The sequence below is a fragment of the Pseudophryne corroboree genome, chromosome 1 (genome assembly GCF_028390025.1).
Source record: "Pseudophryne corroboree isolate aPseCor3 chromosome 1, aPseCor3.hap2, whole genome shotgun sequence".
Classification (NCBI taxonomy): Eukaryota; Metazoa; Chordata; class Amphibia; order Anura; family Myobatrachidae; genus Pseudophryne; species Pseudophryne corroboree.
Window position 1 is genome coordinate 851457349 of NC_086444.1, and position 25023 is coordinate 851482371.

At 45.5% G+C, this 25023-nt stretch overlaps 1 protein-coding gene across 3 annotated transcripts in view; it reads right to left on the reverse strand.

Moving 5' to 3' along the window:
- CFAP299 (cilia and flagella associated protein 299) overlaps positions 1-25023 on the reverse strand; it is a 1086689-nt gene that overhangs the window by 709931 nt on the left and 351735 nt on the right. For all 3 annotated transcript variants that reach the window (XR_010186026.1, XM_063938677.1, XM_063938678.1), the window contains exon 3: positions 7662-7752. Coding sequence is in view for 2 of the 3 variants with exons in the window: in XM_063938677.1 (XP_063794747.1) it covers positions 7662-7752 (91 nt within the window). In the remaining variant the exon portion in view is untranslated. The remainder of the gene's footprint in view (positions 1-7661; positions 7753-25023) is intronic.

Sequence of the window (25023 nt, forward strand, 5' to 3'; positions counted from 1 at the left end):
TTACTCTTGATGCCAGAGTGCAAATATCCCTCTGTGCATCTCGCATATATAGAAATGCATCCTTTAAATGCTCTATAGTCAATAATATATTGTCCCTGTCCAGGGTATCAATATTTTCAGTCAGGGAATCCGACCAAGCCACCCCAGCACTGCACATCCAGGCTGAGGCGATTGCTGGTCGCAGTATAATACCAGTATGTGTGTATATACTTTTAAGGATATTTTCCAGCTTCCTATCAGCTGGTTCCTTGAGGGCGGCCGTGACAGGGGACGGTAACGCCACTTGTTTTGATAAGCGTGTGAGCGCCTTATCTACGCTAGGGGGTGTTTCCGAACGCGCCCTAACCTCTGGTGGGAAAGGGTATAATGCCAATAATTTTTTAGAAATTAGCTTCATCACACACCTCATTTAATTCATCTGATTCAGGAAAAACTACGGGTAGTTTTTTCACACCCCACATAATACCCTTTTTTGTGGTACTTGTAGTATCAGAAATGTTCAAAACCTGCTTCATTGCCGTGATCATGTAACGTGTGGCCCTACTGGAAAATACGTTTGTTTCCTCACCGTCGACACTGGAGTCAGTGTCCGTGTCAGTGTCTGTATCGACCTGAGGTAACGGGCGTTTTATAGCCCCTGACGGTGTTTGAGACGCCTGTACAGGTATTAACTGATTTGCCGGCTGTCTCATGTCGTCAACAGTCTTTTGTAAAGTGCCGACACTATCACGTAATTCTTTCCATAAGACCATCCAGTCAGGTGTCGACTCCCTAGGGGGTGACATCACTAACACAGGCAATTGCTCCGCCTCCACACCATTTTCCTCCTCATACATGTCGACACAGCGTACCGACACACAGCACACACACAGGAAATGCTCTGATAGAGGACAGGACCCCACTAGCCCTTTGGGGAGACAGAGGGAGAGTTTGCCAGCACACACCAGAGCGCTATATATATACAGGGATAACCTTATATAAGTGTTTTTCCCTAATATAGCTGCTGTATATATTAATATGCCAATTTAGTGCCCCCCCCTCTCTTGTTTTACCCTGTTTCTGTTGTGCAGGACTGCAGGGGAGAGTCAGGGAGCCTTCCTCCAACGGAGCTGTGAGGAAAAAATGGCGCTTGTGTGCTGAGGAGATAGGCTCCGCCCCTTTTTCGGCGGCCTTTCTCCCGCTTTTTTGTGGAAAACTGGCAGGGGTTAAATACATCCATATAGCCCAGGAGCTATATGTGATGTATTTTTAGCCATTTAAGGTATTTTCATTGCGTCCCAGGGCGCCCCCCCCAGCGCCCTGCACCCTCAGTGACCGGAGTGTGAAGTGTGCTGAGAGCAATGGCGCACAGCTGCGGTGCTGTGCGCTACCTTATTGAAGACAGGACGTCTTCTGCCGCCGATTTTCCGGACCTCTTCACTCTTCTGGCTCTGTAAGGGGGCCGGCGGCGCGGCTCCGGGACCCATCCATGGCTGGGCCTGTGATCGTCCCTCTGGAGCTAATGTCCAGTAGCCTAAGAAGCCCAATCCACTCTGCACGCAGGTGAGTTCGCTTCTTCTCCCCTTAGTCCCTCGATGCAGTGAGCCTGTTGCCAGCAGGTCTCACTGAAAATAAAAAAACCTATTTAAACTTTTACTCTAAGCAGCTCAGGAGAGCCACCTAGATTGCACCCTTCTCGTTCGGGCACAAAATCTTAACTGAGGCTTGGAGGAGGGTCATAGGGGGAGGAGCCAGTGCACACCAGCTAGTCCTAAAGCTTTTACTTTGTGCCCAGTCTCCTGCGGAGCTGCTATTCCCCATGGTCCTTTCGGAGTCCCCAGCATCCACTAGGACGTTAGAGAAATGTAGCTGCAATGGCACAGGAGGTCACACAGAGGGCGTAAGACGCATTACAAGCGTCGTCACCATATCTGAAAAAGCAGCCCAAGGTGGGTCTTGATTTGCCACAGGTGCTGCAGACTGACTGGAAGGTGCAGGGAACCCAGTACCTGAACCCTCAGCTGAAACCTTTTCCTCAGTCAAATCCGTAGCGCCGGCACTGCATGATGCAGGAGCGTCTGCGGATTTTCCACCCTGTGTAGCAGACATTATTGGGAATGTAGCCTTAGGGCGCAACAGTACAATATAGCCACACAAACACAATGCCTGCAAAAAAAACCTGTGTGATGTGACAGCAAATGCAAAGCACAAAACAGAGGATTTAAGCAGTGTGAGGTGACTGAAACACACATTGAAAAATACAAAACAGTATATCCTGTGGAACACTATATTTTAAATGAGACCCTGACGCACTTAGCCCCCCAGGGTACAGAATATAGTGATAGCAATACGTGTAATATACAGAATAGAATCCACACAGCAGCTATAGGCACATACAATGAAGAAATTATTACATATAAACAATAAGACTGCACTGGACTAGTAAATCTACATAATGGCCCTCATTCCGTGTTGATCGCTCGCTAGCTGCTTTTAGCAGCAGTGCACACGCTAGGCCGCCGCCCTCTGGGAGTGTATTTTAGCTTAGCAGAAGTGCGAACTAAAGATTAGCAGAACTGCTCGAAAATCTTTTCCTGCAGTTTCTGAGTAGCTCCAGACCTACTCCTAGACTGCGATCACCTCAGTCCGTTTAGTTCCTGCTTTGACGTCACAAACGCGCCCTGCGTTCGGCCAGCCACTCCCCCGTTTCTCCAGCCACTCCTGCGTTTTCGGCTGACACGCCTGCGTTTTTTAGCACACTCCGAGAAAACGCTCAGTTACCACCGAGAAACACCCACTTCCTGTCAATCACTCACCGATCAGCAGAGCGACAGAAAAGCGTTGCTCGGCCCTGTGTAAAATTGCATAGTTTTGTGTGAAAGTACTTAGCGCGTGCGCCCTGCGGCCCATACGCATGCGCAGAAAAGCCGTTTTTTAGCCTGATCGCTATGCTGCGAAAAACGGCAGCGAGCGATCAACTCGGAATGACCCCCATAGATATGCATGTATACAGATATAACAATGCACAGTAAACACTGGATGTATATCACAGAATACTTGTACTAAATATTCATATAGCAGTACACTTGTTCTTAACTAACACTGTCTAAAATGTCATGTAGAATACTTAAGTGTATGTAAATACACAGCGCTGACAAAATAGGCAGTTTTACAGAGGAGACAGTGCCCAGCAATCCCGGAGATCAGCCCAGCTATGTAATGGCACCAAAATCTCTTCAAGGAGTGAGGGAAAGAGAGAGATGCAGCTCCAGGGTGGGAACACCAGCAGTAGATGATGCCCGGAGCTGTTGGAAGGGCTACAGGTCAGCACCTTATCCCCTCTGCTGGACTTCACCACCGGGTACTATGGAGCCTATTACAAATGGATTTTTGGTAAATTCGACCTGTGCTCCCTGCCCTGGTGGATACAGTGGGGTCCCTGTACGGCCACAGTGTCCACGCCAGTGGCGCGGTCTGTCTCCTGGGGCCGCGACCGGAACGGAATTTACCCCCCCCCCTGTTAGTGACCTGCACTGCAAGAATCAACTTACAAACTGAGCTCCAGTGCCTGGAGGCGGGGCTATAGAGGAGGCGGTGCACTGCATCCTGGGAACAGTCAAAGCTTTAGCCTGTTGGTGCCTCGGATCAAGATCCAACTCTACACCCCGATGTTATTCCCAGTGGAATACCAGTGTACCCCGCTGCAGAAATTTATTTATTTAAAAAAAAAAAAAAAAAAGAGAGAGATTGAACAAACCACTCATGGGGGCTTAATGGGCATTCTAAAAAAAAATGACGCCCTATGTTTGGACTTTTGTGACCTTACTAACAGTATATTAAGTAAAATAAAAGATCACATGCAAATATTGTCACAATAGGCTGGTGTCAAAATTACATTTTTAAATGCTGTTTTGAAGCATTTACATTTTATATTACATATAACATTTTATAGGAATCATTGTTTCCGTGCCGCACAAGAAGGTTATCAGATAACTGAATGTGTATTTTTACACATTTTTCAACTGCTGTTAAGAACATCTTTGTAACTACATTTTAATGTGAATGTATGTGTGCAAACAGAATGTCTACAGAGAATCATCACAGCCCAGTGATTGGAAAGGTTCCCCATCACTATCATAGCCTATCCAAATGCCTACCTTTTCTCACATTACACCTGGAAAATAAAATATATTAAATCAAACTTTTTCCAGCTTTACTTACACATTTCTCCTTACAACATTCAACTAATGACAAAAAGTTCAGAAAATGAATAATAATTTAGAAACTAGAATAACGGTTGAAAAAGTGATCAGTCCCCTGATGTAATAAATGTAGATCCACCTTTTGGAGTAAATAAATCCATCAGTCTGGTTGGAGATGTCTCTATCAATTCTGAGCATTAGGACTGGGGAATATTTGCCCATTTATCATTGCAGAATTGTTGAAGTTCTACCAAATTTCAGTGTGAGAGGCGATGGTCGGCTCTCTTCAAGTCCATCCACAGATTCTCTATTGGATTTAGGTCAGGACTCTGACTTGGTGGCTCAAGAACATTTACCTTCCTATCTTTAAGCCACTGCATTGTTTTTTTGGTGATATGTGACATAATGTTACTACTACCATGCATTACAGTAGGCATGGTTCGTTTCGGGTGGTGTACTGTGTTTGGTTTCCACAAGACAGTGCTTGGAATTCACTCCAAATATTCTATAACAGCTGACTGAACAATTCTTTGCTACATCGTATCAGGGATGTAACTAGAATTGTGTGAGCGGTGCCTGGCTCTGGGGATGGCACCGTCGTTGCCCCACAGCCATTGCTTCAGGCTTGCAGGGTACATGGATCAGCACCCTGCTGCGAACATTTCTGCAGGGTGCCTGTATCGCTGCTGTAACCAGGGCCGTCTTTTCGTATGGGCTCAATGGGCTCTTGCCCAAGGGCCCCAGGAGTAAAAAAAAAGGGCCCAAGGCTGATAGCTGATGGTCCCCTCTTTCCAGGGGTACCAGGTATTTGAAAATCGGCCCTGGGGAACCAGAGATATCTGACTTCAAAGCAGTGGTCCCCATCCAAGCCTGTTAATTGTTCTTTCCAGCCAGATATCTTGGGTTCTGTCTGACTTAGAGTTTTTATGAAGGTATAGTCCAAAAGCTGGAACTCTCCCCTATCAGTGGACACTGGCAGCTTGTTTCTATTATGCCCAGATCCAGAGATATCAGCCTTCAAGCAGCTGGTCCCTGCTCCAGCTCCACACACTTAATATGCAGTTTTATATTTTTGTTGGTGGATTGCTCTGGCTCCTGAAGTCTGATCCCCAAGTCCCCAGTACCTTGTGAAGGGGGGACTCTCTAGTTTTTTTTAATCCCATTACAGCTAAGAAATCTATTTCCAGGAACTGGAGATATCTGCAGTAAAGCAAGCAGCCCTGACCACCAGAAAACGAATATTAAGCCCACTCCACTATCCACCCCTCCCCTTTGTATTAAACACCCCCTACCACCCTGGAAGTCATGTACCAGGGCCCCTTCATTCAGCACAATGTCCCCTCCTACAGTTTAGTGTTCTCCTTCCCGTCCCATTTGTGCAGTAAAGGAGTAATTAGCAGAAATTATTTCTCCAGGTCCTACATGCTGAGCGAAAGATAGAACCCCCCCTACCCCCCGTGGGACATCAAAGCTGCCGCTGATAGCAGCCCCCACCCCTACCACTAATGTATGGGTAGGGGCCCCAGTGCATTGCTGTGCCCAGGGGCCTACACTGCTGTTAAGACGGCTCTGGCTGTAACCTTTAACCACTCAAAGCAGGCACTCTGCAGTCTGTGCAGCTGCTCGGAGCGTTCGGAGGACACTCTGGTCAGTGTTGCACTTCCCACTGCATGGCATCAGAATCTTCCCTTACTTTGCAAAGTGCAAACAAGAATGAGTGCAACACTTTTTCAGAAGAGGCTTCTTTCTTGCCACCCTGCCATAAAGCCATCTTTGTGTAAAGCTTGTGAGACAGTTATCACATGCACATACCGACCAATCTCTACCATAAAGACTTGGAATGCCTTCAAAGCTGCCTTTGGCCTCTTTGTAGCTTCCCTACTTAATCTCCTCATGTCTCTCTCATCCAGTTTGGAGGGATGACGCAATCTAGGTAAGCTTTTTCACTTCTTAACAATGTTTGAACAGCTTTCAGGGAGAAAGTAAAATACCTGAAATCTTTCTGTATCCTTCTCCTAACATGTGCCTTTCCACAGCTTTATTGAAGAGCTCATTTGAAAACACCTTTCCAACCATGGTGTATTCTTTGCTTCACCATGCACTGCTAGTCGTGGAATCCTAAACTGTAATTGGCTTAATCCAGTGGTTCACAAACCAGGTGTCGCTGGCACTAGCAGGGGTGCCACTGGTTGGTGGTCCAGGGCCAAATCAAATAATTTATGGTCAAATGTGATAGGCAAAACCAGCGCTTATGGCTGCCAATCATAAAATATGTGGACATACAAAAGCTCAACCCTGTCTCCCACCACATAACAGGATGCCAGGTAAGCACAATATACTTCATTAAATAATTCTTGCTAAATTTCTCAAAAAGAAACCTTTGGTCTAGGAGTGCTGTGAAAAAAATGTTGATACTCTGTAGACCTGTGGTTCAAGAAGGTTTGCAAAGCACTGGCTTAATCAAAACGGTATTGTATATAAAACATACATCTAAGATTTCCGTTTTATAGTGCTTGTATTAGCAGGTTATTGTATGCTAGAGGTTTTTTTTTTAATCACATTTAGATGTGTACATCTCCCCTTCATTAATTTACATAGGGATTTAGCTCACTTTTATTACTATTTATGTCCAGTGGTTTACTTAGGGGACATTACTGGTAATTCATATAGACTGGAGCTGGCCACCAATTCATAGATAGAACAGGTGGATTCCTGCTACATCTGATGGCTACCTTTATCTGGTTTCTTTTTGCATACAAACTTTTATAGCTAAGGGCATTTGGTACCAGGGATGCCTTTCCAAGTGCAGTTAGTTTACTGTCCGTTTTGTATAAACTATTTTTTTTTATTATTATGCTTCTTGTTCATGCAGTATCTCTACTAGCATGTGATCAAATGTGGATATTTTTACAACACTTACATTTTATGATCATCCATACCCCCCGTAGCGTCACTTTGGGGGTTTGGGCCGCACTGGGTGTCACCTGCCGATGGGTGACACCAAAATGCTGAATCCTGCTCAGTGACAGGAGCCAGGTGCTGCACTGTAACAGTCACTGTGTAGGAGCCAGCACTGCAGCCACAGCAGTCTTTGTGGGCAGTCCACATTTCCCGGACCCCGGAGTGCTTAAAACAGGGGATCGGGATGTGAAGCCATGCTATCTCCTTGAAGCCACGCCCACTTTCACAGCGCATGCATAGATAACCCAGAGCTGCATCAGGTGTCATTAGGGTAAATGATGCACCTGCATACCCCTGCATTTCTAGCACATGTATATGGATAGATATAGAAATACATAAATGCACAGTACATTCATAAAGAGCAAACATTAATCTGCCTAAATCTCAGAGGAATAGTCATATTAATTTCTATCTCAGTGAAGTGTGACTGTAGGCAATAAAATACTTTGCATTTAGTATATCCTTCAGCACAGTTCCTAATGTACAGTAAGCTGTTGAGAACCAAAGTACTGTACTCACAGTCATCTTCCCATTGCGATTTGCTTCTTCCCTTAAGGCTAATGCTTTCAGGAAATTGTCTTTCAATTCCTTTCCTGCGCTTGACAATGTCCTGAAAAATAGGAAAACATTGATAATGAGTAATAAATCTGTGTTTTGTATGAAATACATATTTCATTTTCTAGTAACAATTGTTTACAAGAGATAAAACATGGCTGATGAATATTATCACAATACTGTAATTTGAGCTGAATTTACACTTCAAATGTCTCTGCCATAATACACATTTCCTCACTACATCTCTGAACTAGGTTTATTAATAATAATGAATAATTCAAATTGATATTTTCCAATTAATACAGTATAGGGATTTCTTATATTGACACTATTAGAAGTGTAGAATGCAAATCTGTATTTTTCAATGCATTTCAAAAGCATTTCTAGTTTCTAACCCTTGGAATTGCCCTTGGAAAATTAATCACAGACTCCCTTTCGGGTTTGTGGATCCACCTGCAACAACAGAAAGACTAAAATGTCACTTCAAAGTTCAATGTAAAAAGACCACATTTGCCGGCTCTCCATAAATATCTAGGAGGCACTGAAAATAGTGGCTGATGTCCTAGAATACAGAGAGAATTCTGAAATATCTCCTCTGACAACGGGTCAGTCAAATAAGCTTTGGCAGCTATGGAAGCTTCCTTAGTGTTGTAAGAGGTGCACTCTGGCCCTCATTCCGAGTTGTCCGCTCACTAGCTGCTTTTAGCAGCATTGCACACGCTAGGCCACCGCCCTCTGGGAGTGTATATTAGCATAGCAGAATAGCAAACGAAATATTAGCAGAACTGCTACTAAACAATTTGTTGCAGTTTCTGAGTAGCTCCAGACCTACTCACAGATTGCGATCAGCTCAGTCCGTTTAGTTCCTGGTTTGACGTCACAAACACGCCCTGCGGTCAGCCAGCCACTCCCCGTTTCTCCAGACACTCCCGCGTTCTTCCCTGACACGCCTGTGTTTTTTAGCACACTTCCGGAAAACGCTCAGTTACCTCCCAGAAACGCCCCTTTCCTGTCAATCACTCACCGATCAGCAGTGCGACTGAAAAGCGCTGCAGGATCCAAAGCAAAATTGCTAAGTTTTTAGTTAAATAACTAAGCGCATGCGCCCTGCGTGCCTTGCGCATGCGCAATTAGCAACAAATCGCAGCACAGCGAAGATCGTCCACGAGCGAACAACTCGGAATGACCCCCTCTGTTGCTAAATACTTTAGGCAAGGTGGTGGTCTCCTAGCAAAGCTCTATGTATCCCTGTGGGACCTCATTGGCCTGGACCTGCTCAAGCTGTAGAAGGAAATGGTGGTGGAAGGCAAAATGCCTCCTTCGATGAGGGAGAGAATGATCACAATCTTGTATAAGCAGAAAGGGGAGAGATGTGACAGTAAATATTGGCAGCCCATCTCGCTCCTGAATGTGATCTCCAAGATCCTTGCAAAGGTACTCGCCAGTAGGCTAAAAGCTGTCTTCGGACAGACTGTTCACCCGAACCAGGCCTGCGGCATTCCCAGCTGCAGGATAGCAGGTAACCTTGCCCTACTCAGAGACAGACAGAATCCAGAGATCAGAGGGATCACAGCACTGCTTCCAGACCAACAAGAGACCAAGGGGGTAATTCAGAGTTGATCGTAGCAGCAAATGTGTTAGCAGTTGGGCAAAAACCATGTACACTGCAGGTGTGGCAGATATAACATTTGCAGAGAGAGAGTTAGATTTGGGTGGGTTATATTGTTTCTGTGCAGGGTAAATACTGGCTGCTTTATTTTCACACTGCAATTTAGATATCAGATTGAACACACCCCACCCAAATCTAACTCTCTCTGCACATGTTATATCTGCCTCCCCTGCAGTGCACATGGTTTTGCCCAACTGCTAACAAAGTTCCTGCTGCGATCAACTCAGAATTACCCCCCATGGTTATGCCCAACTGCTAACAAATTAGCTGCTGCGATCAACTCGGAATTACCCCCCAAGTGTTTGCTCTCCATGGATGATGTTACTGCCATCTGTGTAGATCAACATTCAGTGACAGCACTCGTCCAGACCTGCAAGAACTTTGGCTGAGCTTCAGGGACAAAGAGTTCAACTGCAGGAAATCAGAGGTGATGCTCTTTGGGCAGTAACATCTGGCATCCTCTGTTACATTCCCCTTCACTATGAAGTCTGGCTTCATTAAAATTCTGGGAGTCTGGTTCGGTGGAGAAGGTGCAGCCCTAAAATATTGGGAAGAGACAATGGCAACCACAAGGCAGAAGATTGGACTGTGTAGCCTCAGAGATCTCACCATCGAACGAAAAGCCCTTGTGCTGTGCAATGAGATCTTTCCTGTTCTACAGTACACGGCGCAAGCATGGCCACCTCTGATTGCGGTCTTCAGGGCCACTACAAGGGCAGTGTTTCACTTAATCTGGTGCTTCAAATATCTATGCTCCTCTTTTGGGACTGTCCTACTGCACAGGAATTGTTGGATGCCTGGAACACAATCTCAGAGATTGCGTGCCCAGGAACAGCCTTTTGTACCTCTTTGTACTTTATTAACTATTTAGTGGCACCCATATCTATGGGGGAATTCAGGAGGCCTGAGGAAAAAGAGGATTAAGCCACGCTCCTTCTTCCCTTCCACCCATATAATATGACTGCTGTGACCTCCCCATCCCCTTTCCTCACCCCCATCACATCGTTTGATGTTTTTCTATTTCTGAATCCCTTCACATATATGTGTCTGTCTTTCAATAAAGCTTCGGGCATGTTACTCATCCTTCCTCCCCCTCCCCCCTCTTTATCCCCAACTACTCCTACTGACCTTGGTTGATTGTTGTATTGTTTAAGTGATGAGTGAATAGTGCAGTACATGATGCATAGTGTATGACAGTGGTTCCCAAACTCGGTCCTCAAGGACCCCCAACAATTCACATTTTCCAGGTCTTCTCACAGAATCACAAGTGAAATAAGTAGCTACACTTGTGGATCTTTTAAACTGTGCCAGTGAGTAATGACTACACCTGTGTACCTGCTAGGTGACCTGGAAAACATGAACTGTTGGAGATCTTTGAGGATCGAGTTTGGGAACCACTGGTGTAGGATGTCTTATACCACATGTAAATATACTATAATGTATGGATGATTTATGGTTTTGTTGATACTGTGTTTTAGCTGTGCTGCAACACAGTACATTAGGATATAAACTCTTATGTCTGTTTTTTTTTTGTATATTCTTATGCAAATAAAGTATACATTTTTAAATCAAAAAAGAAACTTTGGGCAGAACCAGGACATAAATTTTGTTTTCATGGCTTCTCTATTTTGGCATTATTGGGATAGCCATCAATGGGTTATTCATTGATAGTCACCATCAATTGTTCAACTGGTGGTAACCTTGATGTGAATCATGAATGGTTTAAAGCCAATGGATGGCCATCCCTGATGTGGGGGAGGAAGAACCATTGGATCTTTACAATTGGTGGCAAAACGATCAACCATTGGAGACAAATCATTGATACTTCCTAGCCATCGATGGTCAGTGGCCATAACTATGGCATGATTACGCAAAGAGCATCATCACATTTCTTCACAGTAAGGGCAATAAGGATTTGGAATTCTTTGCCAGAGAAGGTAGTAATGGTGGACTCAGTCAATATGTTTAAAAATAGATTAGATAAATTGCTAGCGCAAAGAAATATCCATGGATACAGCGTTTACAGGAAAACATTTTTAGAGCATGAATTATAGTTGTTTATAATACAGATTGAATTCGATGGACATTTTGTATTTTTTGAACCTCATTAACTATGTTACTATGTTTCATTGCAGAATGCATTTTATAACCAGGAAAGTGGTTTTGTTAAGTCCTGCTGCCTCAACTTTACTGAGTGGCCTCTTAACCTACCATGGCAAGCTCTAAAATGACCACAACCAAAACTACTCCTTCATTCTCAGTGATTATACAAAAATATTCCTCGGTTTAACCTAATTTATGTTTAAATTGTGACTGAGGAGTCCTAAGGATTGTCTTTATTGTAGCACTTAAATCAGCAAACTGTTTTAAGCTGTGTGAGCAGTAAAACAAAACAGAATTTTGCAACTCACGGTTGTATTTAAGTTTAACTTGAAAAGAGGCCCTCAATGTGTGTCAATTGTTAAAGCCTGTCCCAGCACCAGACAGCAGATCAACTGGCTGTTGTCATCTCCAGCTCTATTTTACGATTATATATTCTGAGAAATGAAAAGACAAACACCAAATAGCATCAGCGGAATGGAGATGCAAAAGCAAAACGCACACAATCTACATGCAATGCTGATATTTACAATAACGTGAACGTTTCTGAAAACGCCTATGGCGCATGATTTACACAGAGTGTACACACAAAGGTGCTGTTGCGATTGGGACAGAAGGTATCAGAAATGTTTTAGAAAAATGATGGACATGTGCTTTTGCATGTGACTCAAAATCAGGCCAAGCGTTACCTGAGCACTAATAACTTCACAGATGGACAATTTAAATTTGCCAATAGAATAAAAAAAACTTAAAACTAGTCTTCATCAATTGGTTTGTATCCAAGATGGAATACATCACCAGTCTTTAGAACAACACAGTGGTCAGATTTCATGCAGTCTGGTCCTCATGTATATGCTCCATTGTACGAGTCTTCCTGGGCTTATCTGACATGCACTCTCCTTCTTTACCCATTTCCATCTCCCTGTACTTCCGTTCTACTCTTTTCTACTCCACCCTTTCCTAAAGTCTTCCTCTGTTTTCCCCTACTCGTTCATCCTGTCCCATTGATCCCTTCACTTTTCTCTTTTCCGTTTCCCTCCCTACTATTCTTTCTTCATTCCCGTTTTTTTGTATCTATCTATCTATCTATCTATCTATCTATCTATCTATCTATCTATCTATCTATCTATCTATCTATCTATCTATCTCAAGGCTCAACAAATCCCAGGGGCCAAAAAAATAAATAAAATAGTATTCATCATATCCTTGGGGCCTATGTGCACTGCACAACCGGCCCCCTATACAGATACGCCACTGAGACCAGTTACTTTCGATCACAAAGCAATACCATAAAATTTGATCTGGTCTTTCCTGAACAAACTTTGCACTTGTTCATCTTCACAGACAATTTCATTGGTACAACGTGGGTATGTTTTTTTGTAATGAACAAGCCTATTCATCGTCCTTTATTATAGGTGCAAATATTACATTAATCTGCAAATGTAACAGTAAAGGATCAGACATATTCAATACATCGGTACTAGGTACATTAACACAGAAAATATAATTGCTTGCTATCCTGATGTGTCACGCCATCCCCATAGACCAGCATGAAGACCTACAGTATTTTCACCACATTTTCAAAAGCTTTTGTTTTCAGCTATTTATTGTAGAAACTGACACCCTATTACTTTCCTATAGGAAGGTGCTCTGGGTTACTAAGTGGGATCTCCGTGCACATACTGTACATGAACCCAGTTCCTGCATGTGTAGTAACACTCCATTCACATAGGCACTATGTCAACATCCTCAAATTGTCGACAGGTTCACAATGTCAACATCTAAAAGATAGCCATATGAAATGTTGATAGTTTCAGGGTTAAGCTGCGGAAGGGAGAGGTAGGATTAGGCTGGGGGGTGGGCGTGTTGCTGTTAGGCACCAGATGGAGGTTAGGGGTTAGGGGGAGAAATACTCACCGGAATGCTGCAGCATCTGAGATATGCATCTGAAGTGACTTTTACTTGGCCACTAGGACCCAGAAGGAGCCGCTGGAGCCGCCACTGTGAGATGGTAAGAGAGCACTACACCACCAGGGATGGTGTATCGACAGTTCATCATGCTGATATATAATCTGGGGAGTAACTGCCGACACTCATGCTGACATTCTGCATATCAACAGTTCTACCCTGTTGATGTTCTCATGTGGACCTGGTGATTGTTGACCTGATAACGGTCAACAAGTGAGAACACACCCTTAAGGTTGTGCAGCAGCTATGTTACATGTTTGATGATTTTCTTAGATATTATAAGTAGTCTAAAGCCCCATACACATGGGGAGAGATGTGTGCTGAGCGATCTATCAGTGACCACTCAGCAATCATCTCTCCCCCCACTCAGCACACCGCGATGTGTGCTGAGCGAAGGGGGGTGCTCATTTCACCCAGCGATGAAGTGAGCGACATGCTAGATTGTGCCTGCATGCAGGTAAATCTAGCACAGGCGATAGCGACACGCGGGGCCGCACAACGCTATCGCTGTGGGGCATACACACGCAGAGCCGTTTCTTGCAGGCGGGCAATGCATGCATTCGCACGGGGCGCCTGCCGCGGCTCTGGGTGGCTCAGTTTGCTGCTCCCCCTCCTCCCTGTCATTACTACTCCGCTCGGGTGGCGGAGTACTGATGACGGGGAGGAGGGGGAGCTGCCCGGAAAGCCTGCCAGCAAGCTAGGAGGAGGGAGTGCCGGCCGGTGCGGGCCGAAGAGCGGGAAGTGGGACGACCGCTGCAAACGTAAGTATAACTTTCTCTTTCTCTTTCTCACTCTCTTTCTTTGTAGAAGGGGACTCTTGCCTGCCGTAATGTGTAAAATGGGGACTCTTGCCTGCCGTAATGTGTAAAATGGGGACACTTGCCTGCCGTAATGTGTAAAATGGGGACTCTTGCCTGCTGTAATGTGTAAAATGGGGACTCTTGCCTGCTGTAATGTGTAAAATGGGGACTCTTGCCTGCCGTAATATGTAAAATGGGGACTCTTGCCTGTCGTACTGTGTAAAATGGGGACTCTTGCCTGCTGTAATGTGTAAAATGGGACACTTGCCTGCCGCAATGTGTAAAATCGGGACAGTTGCCTGCCGTAATGTGTAAAATGAGGACTCTTGCCTGCCGTAATGTGTAAAATGGGGATTTAATGTATCAAGGGCATTGCAGTGTGTGGCATAATATGGTGCAGAAAGCATTACTGTGTGGGGCTTAATATGGTAGAATTTTTTTTTTCTCCCCTGTGGTGGCCGTGATCTGTTGGTGCAGGGTCAAAAACCGAGGTATAAGGTAGTCTTTCCAGACAAGGCCACACCTATTTTAATGAGACCATGCCCATTTTAACAAGGCAATGCCCTTTTAAAAAAATTATTATAGGGGGCACATTTTTCTATGGCAATGGGGGAGGCGCACATTTTTAAATCTCGCACTGGGAGCCAAATTGCCTAGAAACAGCCCTGTACACACGGAGATATCTGTGCTTAAATTCTAAGCAATCTAGTCAGATTGCATAGAAATTAAGCACTGATCTCTGTGTGTACCCCCCTTAACCCCTATTGTGTCAAATAGCTCATACTGTCAAAATGACTGTAGTAAATTAATTTTTTACAGTCATTTTGACAGTTTTACACCCTTAGCTTGTGATACCTGGGTTTGTATGCTTTGTGGCTGAAACTGATATATACAGAAACACATTTGTGACTACTAGAACACTTGTGTTGAATGTTTCCATAGTTATTATAGAAGGTGGCTTTGGTAAGTAAGAGCTACAATCTACTTGATTATGTCACTTCTACATCAGGCAGTCACATTACACAGAGATTACTGGCACCCTGCTAGCCAAGAGCAAGGGTCTTGGGGCAGCAATGGCACCACTTGCACACCCCTAGTTATGACCCTGTCTAAATCTGGAGCTGGTTTATTTCAAACAAGGAGTTGTATTGTGAAAGATCCTCCTCCATGAAACTTCTCATCATGGAAAGATGATGTAATTTTGAAGAAAGACCTCACAGCAGGATTGAGATGAGCATCTGTGTACTCCCAAAGCATCTGTGTACTCCCACAGATATTGGGGCACAATATGATTGTAGCCATTACTACTAGGGATGCTAAACAACAGTAGACTCATATTAATTAAAGTGGGCCAGAGTTTTTTGGGTCATGTTTAAAGATGAACTTAAGTCCAATTGTAAGTCACAAATTTCTGCTTTGTTTTAAAGACACACATCTGAGTTTCTATTTCTCTATCTATAAAAAAATGTGTCTTTGCGGTTGTTACACCATGTAATAAATGTGCCAAGTGGCTTTTTCCTTTTGATTTGGTGTGTGAGTCAGTCTAATAGTGGAAATCAGCCCAAGCATTGCCAGTACAGCGTTAAAAGGGATTGGGCCTGTAAACAATACAAAAAAATGCGGGTACCCTTACAAGTGAAAACTGTACTTTGTAATAATAGCACTACAGTACTTCCCAATTTTCCCAGTGCCATTTGTTGGTTGGGGTAGAAATGAGACAAATAACGAGTTTTATGGTAAGAACTTACCTTTGTTAAAACTCTTTCTGTGAGGTACACTGGGCTCCACAAGGATAGACATTGGGGTGTAGAGTAGGATCTTGATCCGAGGCACCAACAGGCTCAAAGCTTTGACTGTTCCCAAGATGCATAGCGCCGCCTCCTCTATAACCCCGCCTCCCTGCACAGGAGCTCAGTTTTTAGTTAACCAGCCCAATGCAGTAGCAGGAAAGAGACGACAACAGTTAGTAGCCACATACACCACACTCTCACGACAGGATCAGTGTCAGCGGCTAATGCCATACCAACCCAAAGAAGCTAAGTGCGTCAGGGTGGGCGCCTTGTGGAGCCCAGTGTACTTCGCAGTAAGAGTTTTAACAAAGGTAAATTCTTACCATAAAACTAGTTTTCTGCTGCGGGGTACACTGGGCTCCACAAGGATAGACATTGGGGATGTCCTAAAGCTGTTCCTTATGGGAGGGGACGCACTGTAGCGGGCACAAGAACCCGGCGTCCAAAGGAAGCATCCTGGGAAGCGGCAGTATCGAAGGCATAGAACCTTATGAACGTGTTCACAGAGGACCACGTAGCCGCCTTGCACAATTGTTCAAGGGTCGCACCACGTTGGGCCGCCCAAGAAGGTCCAACAGACCGAGTAGAATGGGCCTTAATGTGATCAGGAGCAGACAGACCAGCCTTCACATAAGCATGTGCAATCACCATTCTTATCCCTCTGGCCAGGGTTTGCTTGTGAAACCCAAACACAACAAAGAGAGAGAATCAGATTTCCTAATAGAAGCAGTTCTCTTCACATAGATACGGAGAGCCCGTACCACATCCAAAGACCGTTCTTTGGGAGACAAATCAGGAGAGACAAAGGCCGGAACCACAATCTCCTGATTAAGGTGGAAAGAAGAAACCACCTTCGGTAAATAACCTTCGGTAAATAACCGTGACGAGTCCTAAGGACCGCCCGGTCACGGTGAAAAATCAGATGTGGGGAACTGCAGGACTGGGCACCCAAATCCGATACTCGTCTAGCAGAGGCAATAGCCAGCAAGAACACCACCTTAAGGGAAAGCCACTTAAGATCAGCTGAACCAAGGGGTTCAAACGGAGGCTACTGTAATGCCTCCAAAACCACCGACAAGTCCCAAGGAGCCACAGGCGGGACATAGGGAGGTTGGATACGCAACACACCCTGAGTAAAGGTATGAACATTAGGTAAGGTCGCAATTTTTCTCTGAAACCACACCGACAAGGCAGAAATATGAACCTTGAGGGAAGCCAGACGCAGGCCTAAATCCAGGCCCTGTTGCAGAAAAGCCAACAGTTTGGCTGTACTAAATTTGGAAGCATCATAATTATAAGATGCGCACCAAACAAAGTAGGAATTCCAGTCCCTATGGTAAATCCGGGCAGAAGCCGGTTTCCGGGCCCGCAACATAGTTTTAATGACCGCCTCAGAAAAACCCTTAGCCCTCAAGACGGAAGCTTCAAGAGCCACGCTGTCAAAGACAGCCGGGCTAGGTCCTGGTAGACACATGGGCCCTGAACGAGGAGGTCTGGGCGTTGTGGAAGTAGAATTAGATGCTCTGACGAGAGGCCCTGCAGGTCTGAGAACCAGTGCCGTCTGGGCCACGCCGGAGCTATGATCAGCAGGATTCCTCCTTCTTGCTTGAACTTCCGAATTACCATGGGCAGGAATGACACCGGAGGGAACACGTACGGTAGCCGAAACCTCCATGGCACCACCAGCGCATCCACGAATGCTGCTTGAGGATCCCTTGTCCTTGCTCCGAAGACCGGAACCTTGTGATTGTGTCGAGACGCCATCAGACCAACATCTGGAAGGCCCCACCTTTCCACTAAGAGTTGAAACACTTCGAGATGGAGGCCCCACTCTCCGGCGTGTACGTCCTGACGACTGAGAAAGTCTGCTTCCCAATTCAGAACCCCCGGAATGAATATTGTCAATATCGCCGGTAGATGGCATTCTGCCCATCGAAGAATCCGTGAGGCTTCCTTCATAGCCAGGCGACTTCGAGTGCCGCCCTGATGGTTTATGTAAGCCACTGTGGTGGCGTTGTCCGACTGTACTTGAACAGGACGGTTCTGTATCAAATGCTGGGCCAGGTCCAATGCGTTGAAGACCGCCCGCAATTCCAGAATGTTGATCGGGAGGAGAGACTCCTCCCTGGTCCACCGACCCTGAAGGCAGTGTTGCTCCAACACTGCGCCACAACCCCGTAGACTGGCATCCGTTGTTAACAAGACCCAGTCGGGTATCCAGAAGGGACGACCCCTGCACAGTCACTGATCCTGGAGCCACCAGTGTAGCGACAGACGAACCTCCGGAGTCAATGAGATCATGTGAGACCTGATCCAGTGAGGCAGGCCGTCCCACTTGGCTAGAATCAGTCTCTGGAGTGGGCGAGAGTGAAATTGAGCGTACTCCACCATGTCGAATGCTGACACCATGAGGCCCAGCACCTCCATTGCCGAATGTATCGACACTTGCGGACGAGATAGGAAGCAACGAATCCTGGCCTGAAGTTTCAGGACCTTCTCCTGAGACAGGAACAACCGTTGGTTGTGAGTATCCAATAACGCTCCCAGGTGCACCATGCTCTGAGCAGGGACCAGGGAGGATTTCCTCCAGTTGATGAGCCACCCGAGGGCTTGCAGAAACCGGACCGTCAGATCTAGGTGACGTAGGAGAAGTTCTGGGGAATTAGCCAGGATCAACAAGTCGTCCAGATATGGTAGGATCCTGACCCCTTGATGGCGGAGTACCGCCGTCATCACCGCCATAAGTTTGGTAAAAACTTGCGGAGCCGTGGTTAAACCAAAAGGTAACGCCCAAAACTGGTAGTGGAGGTTGCCCACCGCAAACCTCAGGTACTGCTGATGCGACACTGCTATAGGAACATGCAGGTAAGCATCCTGTATATCCAGGGAGACCATATAATGCCCAGGTTCCAAGGCCAGAACTATAGAGCGAAGGGTTTCCATACGGAACTTGGAAATTTTCACAAACTTGTTCAATGCCTTGAGGTTGAGAATTGGCCGAAAGGACCCATTCGGTTTCGGGACTAGAAACAGCGGAGAATAGTACCCCTGGCCCCTCTGAGCAAGAGGCACCCATACTACCACTCCTGTGTCCAGGAGGGTTTGTACCACCGAATGTAGAGTCTTTGCCTTCAACTGATCCAAAGGGACGTCTGTCTGGCAAAATCGGCAAGGGGGACGGTCTTTGAAGGCTATGGCGTAACCTCGAGTGACGACTTCCCATACTCAGGCATCTGAAGTGATCTTCAACCATTCCTGGGTATACTCTAGAAGGGGGAGGCCCGCCCCGTCATGCGGCAGGCTTATCGGTCTTGGAAGCTGGCTGACGAGCAGCCCAGGCTCTTTTGGGCTTCGGCTTACCAGGTTTGGAAGTGCGGGCCTGTTTATGGTACGCCTGACCTTTTGCTTTTCCTGGAGGACGAAAGGGATGAAAGGAAGTACTTTTAGCCTTTGACACAGAAGGAGCGGTACTTGGTAGACAGGCTGTTTTGGCAGTAGCCAGATCCGCCACTATCTTATTTAAGTCCTCCCCAAACAGGATATCTCCCTTAAAAGGGAGTACCTCCAGGGTTTTTCTAGAATCCAGATCCACAGACCAGGATCTTAGCCACAATATCCGGCGAGCCAGGACTGACGTAGTAGAAGCCTTGGCTGCCAGAACACCGGCATCAGAAGCCGCCTCTTTAATATAATGAGAAGCTGAGAAGCTGTGACAATATATGACAAGCATTGTCTGGCGTGGTCAGAAGAGATTAGGGCCCACGCTTCAATAGCTACTGCGGCCCATGTCGCTGCAATAGTGGGCCTATGCGCAGCACCCGTGAGAGTGTAAATCGCTTTCAGACACCCCTCCACACGTTTATCCGTAGGCTCTTTCAGAGACGTGACGGTAGTGGGGATCCGGTCTGAAGGTCGACACTGTCTAGGTCGACAATGTTTAGGTCGACCACTATAGGTCGACAGTCACTAGGTCGACATGGATGGAAGGTTGACAGGGTTTCTAGGTCGACATGTGCTAGGTCGACAGGTGTAAAGGTCACCTAATTGTAATTAGGTGTTTAGCACCTTCCAAAAGATATCTCCATTCCTCCAAGGCAGATTTTATTGCCAAAAGCTCTTTGTCTCCAATAGTGTAATTCCGTTCAGCAGGAGAGAACTTGCGAGAATGGAAACCACATGGATGTAACTTCCCGTCTGGAGCGTACTGTGAAAGCACGGCACCTATGCCTACCGTGGAAGCATCAACCTCCAAAAAGAATGGTTTTGAAAAATTTGGTTGTTGAAGTACCGGAGCGGACATAAAGGCTGCCTTCAACTGAGCAAACGCTGCTACAGCTTCAGAGGACCAATGACTTGGGTCAGAACCCTTCTTGGTTAGGGCAGTGATAGGTGCCACAATGGTAGAGAATCCTTTTATGAATTTCCGGTAGTAATTTGCAAAACCCAGGAATCGTTGTACCGCTTTCAAGGAAAGAGGCTGAGTCCAGTCCCGAATGGCAGTGAGTTTCTCCGGGTCCATACGAAGCTCCGTGCCCGAAATGATGTAACCAAGAAATGGAACAGAAGGGACCTCAAAGATACATTTGGAAATCTTGCCATAAAGATGATTCTCTCGCAATCGAAGAAGTACCTCTTTGACCTGTATTCTGTGCTCTGTGAGATTCTTAGAAAATATCAGAATGTCATCCAAATATACCACTACACTTAGGTATAGCATATCCCGATAGATTTCATTAATGCATCCCTGGAAGACGGCAGGGGCGTTGCTGAGGCCAAACGGCATTACCAGATACTCGTAATGCCCATCCCTGGTATTGAAGGCCGTCTTCCATTCGTCCCCTTGTCGGATACGTATCAAATTATAAGCTCCCCTTAAATCGAGCTTGGTGAAGACTCGGGCTCCGCGAACTCTATCAAAAAGCTCCGTGATGAGTGGCAAAAGGATACTTATTCTTAATGGTAACATCATTTAAACCACGATAGTCAATACATGGTCTCAGCCCTCCGTCCTTCTTCTTCACAAAAAAGAACCCTGCCCCCGCCGGGGAGGTAGAGGGGCGGATGAATCCTTTCTGCAGATTAGACTTGATATAGTCCGACATAGCTTGGGTCTCGGGTAATGATAAGGGATAAGTGCGACCCGAGGTGGCATTTTCCCCGGAATGAGCTCAATGGGGCAATCCCAGGGTCTATGCGGTGGTAACTGATCGGCCGCCTGTTCCGAGAACACGTCTGAAAACTCCCGATAGGCCTCCGGAATGAGCCCTTCATCTGACTTGGAAGATACACGGAGCGTGTAGACAGGAGTGAGACAATTTGAATGACAAAATGGACTCCAAGATGTTATTTGTGTCGAACTCCAGTCGACGTGAGGGTTGTGAAGTTTAAGCCAAGGAAGGCCGAGAACCAGATCATGGGGCATCTCCCGAATCACTAGGAACTCCAGGTGTTCTTGATGCAGAGCTCCCACTTGCAGCTTGATTGGCACTGTACAACTTGAAATCAGACCATTAGAAATTTGGGTACCATTGATAGCAGTCAACGTAATGAAGTTGGTGTAACTAGAAACCAACTGGATCCAATTGCTCCCATAACGGAGACACCCAATCCAACGCTGAACCCTCAAGCAAGGAAATAATGTATGCCACCTTGGACCGATCAGTAGGGAAGTTATGTGAAAGGAGTTCAAAATGTACCTCGCACTGATTGAGAAAACCACGGCAATTCTTTGGATTCCCGTTATAACGAGAAGGAGTAGGGAGCTGAAGGCGTGACCTGGTTCCAGACAAGGATGGAACATTACTAGAGACAACCACTGTAGCGGGTACTGGGACTGGGGCCGGAACTACTGAAGCCAGAGAAGTCTGAATTTGATCCAGCCGACCAGATAATTCCTGGAGATAATGCATCACCTGGCTCTGTGCTGCTTCCTGACTTTGAACTCGGGAAACCAGGTCCTGGATGGTACTTGCCTCTGGGTTCCGATCCCCCGGGTCCATGAGGCCTGAGTATACTGTCACTGAGAACAAAGAAAGGTAGTTGTGTGGTGCACTTAGTCGATAAATTTCACAATTATTAAAACATAACTTTTATTAGTGTCATAAAATATTGTCTCCCCACTTAACTATAAAAAGCGAAATATTAAAATATAGAGATAGAAAGAAATGAGATAATAAAATCTGGCGTTGGAGCACACTTGCTAGCACTTTCATGATGGGAATATATGTCCCATTATGACATCACCTAGTATTCACATATTTTGATTCATTAATAATTAACATAGGTCCTTACATAACCTTGCATATGCTTATCACACATGTAATTGTGTTTTTGCCATATATAATTAGATACACCATCATACAATTTACAGTTGTGAAGTATTATGTAAATTAGACATTAGCACAAATAAATTCACACAATAGGATATTAATTTACAGTAAACGGGCAATAGTCCAATATATGGTCAAATTAGTACAACTAATATAGGAACACTACAAGTATATAAACCTATAATTAATTATTTTTGATCATAAACCAAAGAGAGTAATGACCACACACAGTGTAGAAATGAGATATACAAAATTATTAAAATTAAAATCAAAATTAATATCCCTGAAGTGGATGCCAGTGCTCTTGTTCCTGGCGAGTCTCTCTGTAGTTGTATTCCAGTGTCTCCGGCATTTCCAGGTGCCAGTTGCTGCACAAGTTTCCAGCGTTCCCAGCGGCTGGAGTGTTCCTCTGCGGTCCAGTCACCAGTGCTTCTCGGAGTCAGCGTGGGCTGCAGGCTAAACACCGCTCTCAAGTTCTATAAATCATCAGTGTCTTTAACCACCGCTCTCAAGTTCTACAAATCATCAGTGTCTTTAACCACCGCTCTCAAGTTCTACAAATCCTCAGTGTCTTTAATCACCGCTCTCAAGTCCTACAAACCATCAGTGTCTTCAAAACACCGCTCTCAAGTTCTACAAATCATCAGTGTCTTCAAACACCGCTCACAAGTTCTACAAGTCGTCAGTGTCTTTAAACACCGCTCTCAAATTCTACAAATCATCTGTGTCTTTAAACACCGTTCACAAGTTCTTCGGATCATCAGTGTCTTTAAAAACATCGCTCACAGGTTCTTCAGTCACCAGTGTCTTTCACCATCACTCACAAGTACTTCATTTATTAGCATCTTTAACATTGCTTACAAATTCTTCTATAGGCCTGGACATTCCCCCATAAGTTCCCTCGCTGCTATGTGACATTGTGTTGCTCCCTTCCTGCAATAAAGTTCTTCAATACTTTCACCAAGCTTTACTGTCAGAGTCCTGTATGAGGAAGACCTATATCAGGCCATCCCTGTTCCGACCCAACTGTGGTTCCTCTTCCCTACCATCGGAAGAACCCCCGAGTTCACAACACCCCCAACCTAGGTCAGTGACATAAACATTGTCGACCTAGATACTGTCGATTTGATGAACCACACCCACGGTAGTGACAGGTAGAGCTGAGGAAACTACCATCCTTGCCACATGTGAGTCCACTGGAGTAGGTGTCTCACAATTTTATGATAGTTCTGGCACGAGGGGATAGCGAGACAGCATTTTATTGCGAGGCACAAACTTCTTTCTTGGATTTTTCCAGGATTCCTGACGTATATCCACAAGGTGCTCAGAGTGAGGTAAAACTTGTTTAACCACCTTCTGACGCTTGAACCTGTCTGGTTTCTTAGGAGGAATGGAAGGCTCGGGATCATCCGTAATCTGTAGAATCAACTTAATAGCCTCCAAAAGATCAGGAACATCCACATGTGAACCACCATCCCCATCAGTATTATCTGTGTCAGAATCTGTGGGATCAGTGTACGCGCCATCTTCGTCAGACGAGGTGTCAGTGACAGCCATGGATTGTGAGGAGGTAGTAGCCCACTTAGAGGACCTCTTGGACGTAGGCGAACGAGAGTCAGACTTTTTAGTAGTCAGAGACTGGTTCAATTTCTTCAGTTGAGCGGCTAAATTATCTGCCCATGGCGGATTAGCCGCAGGGACCACATACGGTTGAACCGGCATAGGAGGTCCCATGGGGGGCGTTAGTTTAGTAACTAACGTATTCAGAAGCGCGGAGAAGGTAGCCCACGGCGCGTCATTATGGACCCCCGTTGCCACAGTTCCACTGGGGGGCAAAGAGCCCCCAGAATCAGAGCCCATAGCTGCTATATTTTCCTCATAGGTATCTGTGGCGTCAGCAACACTAGTAGTGTGTTCATCCCCTGAACCGTTACCCTCAGAAGCAGACATGTTAAAATTTGCACTTTCAGGTAACAATCAGTACAATTTTCAGCAGCACAATACCTAACCCAAACCCCTGCACAGTGTAGTCAGCACAAACAGGGACTTAGGAGAGATATGGTGACCAAGCTCACAGAGAAAATACAATTATAGTATATCTTGTGAATATCCTATATTACTCTTATAAACCTGACGCACCAAGCCCCCTCAGGTTATAGAATATAGGGATAGCAAGCTGAGTGAGAGACACGAAATGAAAATCACCCAGCTGCTAATGCACACACATATAAAGTCACAGTTGTACAATGCAGAAGTTATTACACACAATAATACTGCACTGGACTAGCTTATATATATAGCTATGTAGTATATAGATATAACACTGCACAGTAACAAACTGGATGTATATCACAGGGTGCTCGTACCAGAGAACACTGACTAAATACACTCTTTCTTAACTATCACTGTCTAACAGACATGTAGAATACTTAAGTGTCTTGTAAAGTCACAGTGCTGACTATCAGGCGGCTTTACAAAGGAGGATTTGCACAAGCAGTCCCAGGAACAGTGTAGCTCAGAGAAATGGCGCCCAAACACTGACTGGGAGTGAGGGAGAGATAGATATGCAGCACCAGGGCGGGAACATTTACTGTAAATGGCGCCCTGGGGCTGGGGGAGGGGCTCCAGGTCTAAGCCTTATCCCCTCTTCTGGCAAAACCACCAGGTACT